This window comes from Equus asinus, chromosome 8 (genome assembly GCF_041296235.1).
Source record: "Equus asinus isolate D_3611 breed Donkey chromosome 8, EquAss-T2T_v2, whole genome shotgun sequence".
Classification (NCBI taxonomy): Eukaryota; Metazoa; Chordata; class Mammalia; order Perissodactyla; family Equidae; genus Equus; species Equus asinus.
In genome coordinates, this window is record NC_091797.1 from 30,260,803 (window position 1) to 30,271,856 (window position 11,054).

General features: G+C 54.6%; 1 protein-coding gene across 1 annotated transcript; it reads left to right on the forward strand.

Annotated features, from left to right (window-relative positions):
* The first annotated feature begins 577 nt into the window (after positions 1–577).
* MLN (motilin) lies at positions 578–7,300 on the forward strand. Its single transcript, XM_070516726.1, has 5 exons — positions 578–694; positions 2,605–2,711; positions 3,699–3,708; positions 6,066–6,223; positions 7,297–7,300. Exons 1-5 carry the CDS (start codon positions 578–580, stop codon positions 7,298–7,300), a joined length of 396 nt encoding a protein of 131 aa, XP_070372827.1.
* The last annotated feature ends 3,754 nt before the right edge of the window (positions 7,301–11,054 follow it).

Below are 11,054 nucleotides of genomic sequence, written 5' to 3' on the forward strand. Positions count from 1 at the left end.
TGCTCCTCACTGAACGTGTCCACCTGGCCCTGCCTCCACATGGGCGGAGGGTCTCGGCCCTTTCCTCTCTAGACCAGGGCCTTGACCTGGTGCTCCAAGTAGAGCCTGGGCCATCTGGGCCTCGGTCCATCCCTTTCATCATCCCAGTTGGCTCAGGGAGCAGGAAGGGGTCCCTGGGTCTTGGGTATAGTTCTGTTGATAATTTAGGAGTCTCTTCTCTGAGACATGAGGTCCCTCCCACTTCATGAGCCCAGATGACCCCAGAAGACCTCACCTGTAACAAAGAGAAGGGCCAAGAAGTGGAATGATTCTTCCCCAGGATGTGGCAGGAGGCTGGGCGGCCTTTCCCAGGCGCTTGGTTAGCTCTCACGGCTCTGGGGCAGACAGGGGGCTCTGAGCTCATCTAGTAAAACCTCATAGCAGGGTCAAGTCCAGAGAGGCTAAGCAGCTTGCTCAAGATCACATAGCCACAGGCAGGGCCTGGGCCAGAGCTGAGGGCTCCTGCCTCCAATGTAGCAGTCTGTCACTGCACCCTGAACTTGGTGACAGGAGCTCTTTGTCCTTGTCCAGCTCCAGGATGGTGTCCTGCAAGGCTGTGGTTGCCCTGCTGGTGGTGCACGTGGCCGCCATGCTGGCCTCCCAGACAGAAGCCTTTGTCCCCATCTTCACCTACAGCGAACTCCAGAGGATGCAGGTAAGATTCCCCAGGCTGCCCGCCTCCCCAGCCCGGCCCAGGGAACCCACAGCCCTGCCCAGCCCTGGAGTGGTGTTAGTCTCTTTAAGGTACAAGTGTCCCTTTGGTAAACACACATTTAGTCAACTCCGCCAGTGACCCCAGGAGAGCGTGAAGAACCAGGACCCATGATACCCCGAACTCCAGCCATCCCCCTGGCACCTCCACTCCTTCACTAGCATCACAAAGGTATCAGAGGCTCCCATGAATGACATCTTTTCCACCCCTCCCATCCTTCAGAGGAAATTTTCAATTAACAAGCCAATAAATATTTGTCGAGCATCTCCACAGTACGACGGGCCACGGGGGCGGGGGGAGAGGCCAGACACGCGGGGCAATCTAAGAACCGCCCAGGGAGCCAAGACACAAACATATGAAAAATTCACTAACGATAGAAGACAAAAGGGAGATGTCACAAGGCAGGACATGATTAATTGCCCAATAAGTGATGCTGAGGGTAAGAGCTGAGTTCCGGGAGGGAGAAATCACTGTGGGCTGGCGCGTGTGTTTGGAAGCCTGCGGGGGGGGGGGGCGTGGGGGGGCGTGGGGGGAGGGGGGGGTTGGCGGCGGGGAAGGTGAGAGCTGAGCCGGGGCCTTGGGAGAGAAGGAGGGAGGAACTGGTGCTAGGGAAGGTAGGTCCCGAGTGGGAAAGAAGGGGGCTCTCCACCTAGTGGTGGCCAAGCCTCCTTCTCTTTAGAGCCAGAAGAAAACAGGGCAGGCTTAATGGAACTCAGGCAGCAGGGCCTAAGGAAAACTGGACAGCTGGACCTGCCTCCCTGCGCCTTTTCCTTTAGACAGCAATGGATCCTGAGCATCTTGTGCAGAGTTTTGTTTCTCTTTAACCTGAAGAGATGAAGAAATGGGCCTTTCACGTCCCACCTGTCTGAGACCGAGGCTCCAATAGGGACGAGCACATGAGTCTGTTCTCTGGGAGGTTGCGTGGCCCTGCGCACAGGCTCTGTACTGACACACTCTGTGTGGGGCTGGCTTCCACAGACCACTGAACAGCAGCCCTCACAGGGGCAAGGCTGGACCGCTCCCCTCTTCAGGGGCAGACATGGCAACTGATGCAGGAGGCGCAGCGGGCCCTAGACGCACCTCCTGCCACCACTGGCTCCCTCTCCCCAAGAGATGACCAGCTGTTCTAGAATCACTGTGTCTTAGGGCAGGCTCGGAGCTGAATCTCAAGACTGTCATTAGAGAAACCAAAGGAATGGGGTGTGTCTGATCTCCGTGCTCGGGGACCTGGCAAGCAGGATGCCAGGCCAGATTTGGGATGGGACAGAAACAGTCAAACTCAGCAGAACATAAATGAGCAAAATGGCAGCCAAAGGACACTTTGCACCAATCCGCTCTGTGGTTTTTCTCCTCGTAATTGCCAGGCACCGGGATTTTTATGAAGAAGCTGCAAACTCCTTCCTCCGTAATTCATCTCCCTGTCTTGCCTCTTATAAATCACCGCCCAGGGACTCCCGTTTCCGGGCCACCCTGTGGCGCCCTCACAGACTCGGCTGTCTTGCCACCTTTTTTTATAGGTTTTCTGCTCAGAAAAACACATTTTCACACTTAATATGCATGAAGGGCGGCCATTATTTTCAGCATTTTAGCTTAATTAACAGTAACAACCTGGGCGCAACGTTGGAACTGCAAAGGCCCGGTTCCTCTTCAAGTCAACCTGTTCGTGGGCAGCTCTGGGGTCATTCGTAAGCCAGTGGGGACCTGAGACTCCGCGTGCGGGAGGCACCTGGGAGAAGGGGATCTTTTGGCTGTAGGGGGCTCTGGCCACAGGGCACCCTGGGCAGAGCCAGGCACGGGGCCGTTGGGCAGTGCAAGCAGGGCGGGTTTTGTGCAATTCTGTGCTCTGCCCCCAGGAGAAGGAGCGGAATAGAGGGCAAAAGAAATCCCTGGGCCTCCAGCAGAGGTCTGAGGACGTGGGCTCTCTGGACCCCACAGAGGCCGCGGAGGAAGAAGGAAAGAAGTTATCAAGGTGAGCAGATGGGGGACAATGCAGAGAAACTTAGTCAGGGGACCGTTGCTGTGGCCAGCCACAGAATGTTCTAGGATACAGCAGTGAACAGGACATTCAGGCAACGAGCTCCATCCCAGGAGGGAGAGACAGACACCAATGATGAGACAATAATCCATTCTAGGCGTCAATAAGGAGGTACTAGAGAAAGGGACAGTGTGGAGCCTGGGGGCACAGCTTTGGTGGGGGGCGTGGTCAGGGAAGGCCTCTCAGAGGAGGTGACATTTGATTTGAAACCTGAATGATGAGAAGGACCCAGCCATGCAAAGAGCTAAGCAAGAACATCCCAGGAAGGAAGAGCAAAGGCCCTGCTCAGGGAGCACCTGGTGGGTTGGAGGCCCTCAAGGCTGGGGCGGGCTGGGAGAGGGCAAGAGGCCAGCAGGGCTGGGGGCCAGGCAAGACATCTGGGTGGCCACTGGGGTGCGAAGCAGGAAAGTCACCTGATCCAACTTAGAAAGACCCGGGGCAGCAGGTGAGGAGGCCGGAGAGTAATCAGGAGGCAGCTGCTGTCCTCGGGAGAGAGACAATGCGGGTCACAGGAGCCCGGAGACACTATAGCATTGAGACCCGGGCCAGGGGCCATCAGCGCCCGGTTAGGATGCACAGACTGTGGGGGCTGCAGAGAGCCCTGAGTTTGTCCAGTACAGCTCTGCAATTGCACAGATGCAGTCATCCAGGCGATGAACACCTGCTGGGCCCCTGCTCCGTGCGAGGCATGGTTCTGGGCCCTGGGGATTGAGTGGTGAACAAAACAGACAAGTCTTCTGCCCTCGCGGAGCTCACACTCCAGTGGGGGACCTGAAACAAGACCTTGGAAGGACCAGCAACAGATGACAAACAGGACAAATGAGCGAACTTTATAGTGTGGCAGGTAGTGACAGGTACTGGGAGGAAAATATCACAGGGCAAGGGGATGAGGTAGGTTGTCATTTTAAACAGGGTGATCAGAGCAGCTTTATGAATGGATGGCATTAGTGCAAAAACCTGAAGAGAGCAAGGGAGTGAACCATAGGGACTTCTGGGCAAAGAGCATCCAGGCAGAGGGAACAGCCAGTGCAAAGGCCCTGAGGCAGGAGCAGACCTGGTGCATTCAGGGCGGAGTGAGGAGGCTGGAGCGGCTGGAGCAGAGGGAGTTGGGGGCAAGCGTGGGCCCTGAGGCCGGACTGTGGATTTCACAGGCGAGTGTTTGGATTTTGCTCTCACTGCTGAGGTGGGAGCCCTTGGGGGCTTTTGAGCAGAGGAGGGACATATCTGATTTACCTATTAAAAGAGTCTCCCCAGCTTTTGTGCTGAGAACAGACTGAAGGGGCAAAGGCAGCCTCAGGGAGACCACTGAGGAGGCTGCTGCAGCATCCGAGACAGTGGCTCGGCCCGGGGTGGTCACAGTGGAGGCGGGCAAATTGGTCAGACTCAGGAAACAATTTGGAGGTAGGAGCCCACAGGATTTACTGAAAGAATGGATATAGGATGTGAAAAAAGAGAAAAGTGAAAACTGAGGTTTTCAAGGTTTGGGCTAGAACACCTGGAAGGCTGGATTTGCCACTAATGGAGACAGTGAAGCCTGTGGTTGGCTGCAGATGGAGAGGAAGATCCGGAGGTCAGACTGGCCTAGTGAATTGTGAGATGGCTGTGGAGACACTGGGCTGGCAGGTAGATACATGAGTCTGGACTTCAGGGGACGTTAGAGCTGGACATGTAAATGGGGGAGTCGTCAGCAGTGACACGAGATTTCAAGCCAGGACAGGGGAAGGTCCCCGAGGGGGTAGGCGGATGGAGAAGGAAGGTCCCCAGGACAGAGCGTGGATCACCTCCCTGTAAAGGGGCCTGGGAGGGGAGGAGATAGATACCTAGAGAGTGAGGGAATAGCCAAGGTCACACAGTGGTCAGGGCAGAACCCAGCGGGACTCCCACTGGACACTGGCCACCTCCTGGGGTCGCCGTGGCATGCTGTCCATAAGCAGGGAGGTCAGAGTGCAGCCCAGAGTGACCTGGGAGCTGTCACTGCACTCAGTGGGGGGAATGAGTTGTGGGGGGTGGGAGGTGGGGAGAGCACTCCTCTCCTTTACAAATGCTCCTTGGGCTCTCAGGGAGCGAGGTGGGAGGGAGCCAGGCAGCTGGCAAAGGGGAGCTCGCTCAGAACCGCCCTCTAAACGTACTGGAGGCAGAGTTTAAGGCACTAAGTCCACGGTGCGGTGACATCCGATGTAACATCCTTCTCAGGGAGGCCTGGGGTGCAGTAGCTCTCGTCGCCTTTCCACCTCCCTAGAACCATGATATGCAGGCCAGGAGGTCCTTTCTGGATCGTCCAGTCCAGCCTCCTCATTCTCGAGTAAGGACACGGAGGCCCAGAGAGAGGTGTGACCACAGCAAGGGACTGGCACAGCAGGGCTTGCACCCGGAGCCTGCACCTGGAGCCCCGACCCGAAGCCCCAAGGAGACGCTTCTGCGGTTGCCCTCCAGGCTCCCGAGCCCATTTCCCGCCCCCAGGGAGCCAGGTGGGAGGTGGGGGAATGGGCCTGGGACCCCTCCATCAAGGCTGTCTGGAGAGGCCGGGAATCTCTGGGTTGTTGGCTGGTTTGTGCAGGAAGACCATGGACCCAGGGAGCTCTGAGCGTGACGCCGAGGCCAGTCAGTGCCCTGGCTCATCGCACAGCCTCTCTTGGTGGACAGCCTCCAGACAGCTCCTCTGGGGGCTCCCTCGTGTCCCCTCAGTGCTGGACAAAGTGCAGCCTGGTGGTCACAGGCACAGACCCTGGAGCCAGGCCCCCTGGGTGGCCTGCTTCTCCCTCTCCTCCTCACTGCCTGTATGGTCTTGAGCAAGTCACCAGACCTCTTTGTCCACAGTGGCTTCATCTGCAAAACAGGGACACAAGCCTCTCTGCATCATAGGGTTAGTGAGAGGTTTAACATACAGAAAGCATTCAGAACGACCCCTGGCACGCACAAGACTCCACAGTGTCAGCTACTATTATTGGGAGAGGTGAGTTCCCTCCACATATGAAAAACCATGGGGCTTCCAGCCACCCCCACCCCTCCAGTCCCAGCTTCCCCACCAGGGGAGGTTTGTTGATGCTCCTCCCAGCAGCTCTCAGCGACTTCCAGGATCCAGCCCCTGGTCAGAACTGGGCAGAGATGTCAGAATTCCCAGCCGGCCCTAGAAGCCCAGAAGACCCCAGAGGATGGGGAGAGCAGGGCCGGCAGGGTGGTGCAGCTCCTGGCAGTCCCTCCTGCCACCTGTAGGGCTCCCAGGGGTTAACGGCACTCTCTGCGCCTCTCCCTTCTTGTTAACTCTGCCTTATTTCACAGCTGACTGCTCCTGTGGAAATTGGAATGAGGATGAACTCCAGGCAGCTGGAAAAGTACCGGGCCGCCCTGGAAGGGCTGCTGAGCGAGGTGCTGCTATCCACGCAGAACGGTAGGAGGGGGGCGGCCACTGCTGCTGGGGCCTGGCCTGCGCCCACCCGGTTAATATTCCAGAGCTGGGGGCATCTCAAGGCCCTGCCTCAATGGCTCAGGCCCATTTCCCAAATGCCTTTCTGGCAGAGGGCCACTACCCACCCAACCCTCCCCCTGCTCCAGAGATGCTCATTCCCTCCCCAAACTCCACTGAGGCTCTGGCCACCCTGGGGGGAACCCTGGTGCAGCCCGCGTTTTTTTCACCTGTTCTGCAAATTGAAGTCTTGAGCCCCTTTTGGCCATGCCCAGTTCAAGGTCTGCCCAAGTCACTTGTGCAAAGCGTGGTCCCGTCTAACAGCCAGCCACTAATGACTTCTCACAGTCCCAGAGGAGACAGGCAGGGAGAAAGTGCTGTTCGAGGTGGAGGAGCTGGGAGGTTAAATGACTTGCCCCGGGCTATAGAGAAAGCTGGAGGAAGAGCTTCTAGAAGCCTGGCAAAACCTCCCATCTTGGGTGCCCCCGCCCTCAGACCTGTTACAGGTGGTTTCATAAGCCGACTTACTGACACTACTGAGCTGCAAACCCCCTTTGCTTTCTCCAGCAGCCAAGTGACGGCCGCTCCAGGGAGAAGATGGATGGATCCAGCGGCCCCCTCCCACCCGAGGGAGACCCCCGTCATCTGCATAGCCCGTCAGCTGGGCTTGGAAGGAAAACACGCTCTCCCAAGAAAATCCTTCTCCAGCAAATAAAGGGTGAAATATACAGAAATGACTCTTTTATTTAATATTTTAATTTCCAAAGGTCAAACTCAGGCCATGCCATAAAGGGGAAAACAATACAGCTCCAAAGGAGTTGGCCATAAATGGTCATACATTAGCAAAATGTGTGCCTTTTGTAAGTTCTAAGTTAAAATGTTAACTTAGACACATGCAATCGGAAGATGTGCGCCAGCCCTTCCTTTCAAGGCGTGGAAACAGGCCCAGAGAGATGGCATTGCTTGCCCACACAGAGTCAGTGGCAGAGCAAGGACTGGAATTCAGGTCTCCTGAATCCTGGTCCATTTTCTGTTTACTGATGAGCTTGAGGTCTAATGGACCAGAGAGCGTTAAGGCCTCTGCACTCAACCCTTTCTAACTTCCAGCTAAGCCCTTTAAACTCAATGAGGCTTTGCAAAAGCAAGGTGGTAGTACCTGCCTTGAGACGTGGGGACAGAGGCACCAGCAAAGAGCAAATTACTATTATTACTATCACCTTGTGACTACACGTGCCAGCATCTGCAACAGAATCACACAGCCAACCCACTTATTTCTGCCTTCTACACAAAACTGGATGGGAAATTTCATTCTAATTTAATTTTACTTTAATGAATGTTCATTTATTTATAAACTGGGGCCATATAGGAACCACAGCTCCCTCGATCCATAGGCTACTAGCAGTTAGACACAGTGTCCCTTCTGTATTTCCACTCCCCCAAACACTGCAAGCGCTTAGCCACAGATAGTAGTTGGTGAAACAAGAAGCCCCCAACCCTTCAAAGGGACCCTTGTTTGGGTGCTCTGAATGGTCCCGAGGAACACCCAAACCTTACATGGGACCAGCCCCCAAGCTAACCCAATTTGCAATGCACGGACCGATCAATGCAAGCATGGCTGCGTGTTCCTGGGCAACGCTGCCAAGACACCGGGTGAAAACAGAGAGAGAGGCTGCAGCAGGGCATGAGGGGAGAGAAAGGAGTCAGACTCAGGAACCTATAAAGCCTCGATTGGGAGAACCTGGAGCCAAGACTCCTCCTCGCCCATGCGAGTCCCACCGTGCCGGCTTACCCCATTATCAGTAACGCACTTCAAGGGGCAGAAAAGCAAATTGCTCCCTGTCTCCTTCCATGTGGAAAATACAGACTGTGTCTTTTCCTCACCCTCTGCTCGGATCTCCTCCTACAGTGAGACCACCCTCCCCATCACCAGCAGGGGGTGCCCCATCCTGGGGCAGGGGCCCCAGCACCCTCTCCGGAATGTTCCTAAAGGTCCTGGGGGTTGTACAGCAGTGCTGAAATAAGTGCCACAGAGGGAAATAAGACTCTCCAGGGGATTTCGCCCCAGGTGGTCTGCATTTTTTTTAATGAGAATTGGTTCAGCAACCACAGCACCTAGGGAGCATGCAGGTGCTCTCCGTCCTGCAGCACAGCCCTGTTCAAAGCTCAGCGCAGCAGCCAGGGTGTCCCGACCCTCGCCCGGTGGCCTGTGATGTGCTTCTCGGTAATGAGCTGCAACAGGGACCCTGCCACCACCTGCATCTGTATGCACAGGGCCGCGGCCGCCTGTTCAGATGTGTCGGCTCCTTTCTTCTCTCGTTTTCCTCCTCCTGCCACTGTTCGATTTCTCACAATGGGCTCAAATAATTCTTTTTCTCCAACGAGCTCCTCCAGTTTCCAGGACAGCGGACTCGATTGCTTACAGGCCATGCAGAGCCCTGGAAAAAATTAAAACTGGGGGAAGGTTGGGGAGGATTCTGTGAGCTGAGCCAAGAGAAAATGACCATGTTTTCACAAGACAGAAGTAAAGAGAGATGCACCTTGGTTAAAGCTGCAGCACGCCTGGACCAGGATCACGGATGGGGAGGGTGCCCAGAGGAACCAGCAGGGAGAGGACGCGGTCCTCCTCACACAGCACTGAGGTCTATCCAGCAAAATCTGTGAGAATCTCTCCAGATACCTGGCAATTAGGGAGAGTTACCCATTCCCCCGTCTGCATCTGGAATCTACTTTACACTTAACAGGACCCCAGGTAATTATAGGGCAAGCTGAACCTTGCTTCACAAGATGGAGATGATGAGGTATTTTCTCTGTAACCACATTGGCAGGATTTTATAATTACTGAGCTACGTGGATTTGCCATGAAATTGAATAGTTAAAAGCAAAGAGTAATTGCCTGATATGTGTACTCTGTAATTTGCTATAATCTAATCATGGACAAAGCCCAAAAGAAAATGTTCTGAAAGAATTACGTTTTTCTTCATACACAATTTCTTACTGACACTGGGAAATGCATTCCATGCCCCTAAAGGAACTCTTACCCACAGATGGCAAAGTGTGTGAGTGGCCGAAAGCTCAAGAGTTGTCATTTTCAGCCAATTATGAAAAGCAGGTGACATAACTGCCCTTTAAACCCATTTTGGCATTTCTCTGTGACTCTATTTGTCCCTTCGTTGATCTAGAGAGAAGAAAAGGGTGACCCTCCCCTTTCATAGGGCACTGAGATGAGGCAGCAAGAAGTGGGGCGGTGCCGGGGCCCATTCCAGTCAAAACTGGAGCCCAAGACGGCACCCACTTGGTCCTCCCTTCTCAACCACGCTCTCCCGGTGTCCCCCCCACCCACCCACAACAGTGTGGCACCACCCATGAGTGTGGTTCAAAGGAAGCCCAGAAAAACTGAGAGGTACACAAGAGGCCAGTGACGAGGTGGATCAAGGACAGGTCCACAGTCCCCGAGCACCTTTAAGGATCTGATAAATGTGTGCAGGGCTTTTTGCAGGAAGAGAAGGAATGGAACCCACTAAAAGATTTATGGCTGTTATTATTATAAGGCTCCACTGAGACAGGGAGAGGTCAGCAGGACGGCAGGCAGCGTGGCAGCCCTCTGGGAACCCAGCGAGTCTGCCGCACGGGCCCTCACCTCTACTCACTGTGTGGATGTGGTTACTAAGTAGATTTAGACAGTGGAGCTTGTTTTTCTTCTTTTGCCCTTAATAAATCAAGAAGACCGACCACAGGCTGAGCTGCTCATCTTAAAAAAACCCACCACAAAGTGATGAGAAAGGAGGGCATGCAGGGCGGCCACTGACTTTGCAATATTGCCCTTTTCTTTAAAATACGTGTGCCCATACTCGACAGGCCCAGTCAAAGAACTGCATTGAAGACACACAAAGGCAGACTCCGAGAGGCCCCGCACGGGCCTCAGGGGCAGCTCCCGACACGACGCAGTGGTGGCAAAGAAGCACGGAGGCCTGGCCCTCGTGTGTCGGGGAGACACAAGGGTCAGAGAAGGAAGTATGGAGATGGTGGCATGGAGGAAAGTGAACAGCAACAAGCATATTCACCAAAGCGGGGGAAAGGGCCTTGCGGGGAGGATGCTGATGGAGGGCCGTGGAGGCTCATCAATCCAGGGAGGGCAGGGCTGGTCAGGGAGTTCAGGAGGAAGAGGGGAAGGCCGACACCTGGGAGGAACGATTAACTTCTGAGGTTTTTTCTGATTGACTTTCTCAACCAGATTGTGAGGTTTCTTTCCAGAGGGGGGAGCGGAGGGAGGCACTGATGGGCAAAGATGCTGTAAGTGGGCGCAACTACAGCAAAGTTCTGCTCAACTCAGCAAGACAAGGCCAGGGGCTGCCAGAAGCCACCGTGGAGGCAGACGGTGGACCACACGGGGAAAGGGCACTGCAAACATCATAGGTTCTAGGCTAGCGGGAGGACATCCGGGTTGGTGGCAGTGGGAGGAGAGGGAGGAGAGGCTATGGGTCATTTGGCCCTTGGTGCGTGTAGCAGCAGCAGAGTCCCCAAACTCAAGGCAGGCTGACAAAGCCCACACTGGGGACCACCGCTGGGGGTGGCTCTAGTTCAGTACATATTTTTAAATCGCCCAGAGATCCATTGTGATGAAATAGACCCTAACTCTGCAAAATGCTGTAACGTTAACTTTGTTTAAGCATCCGTTTCAAGCCCTCTTAGAATGCACAGGGCCAGTACTGATGCCGAAAGGCTCATTCTTTATATATTGAACCGCACAGCTGCAAGGAGTTGCACAAATGTTACCGACTCATTTGTCATGCAAACAGTGCTTCAGAAAGAAATAAAATACTATTATGTGGTATATGTGTTAGGCAATCACTATATCAAATTCATGG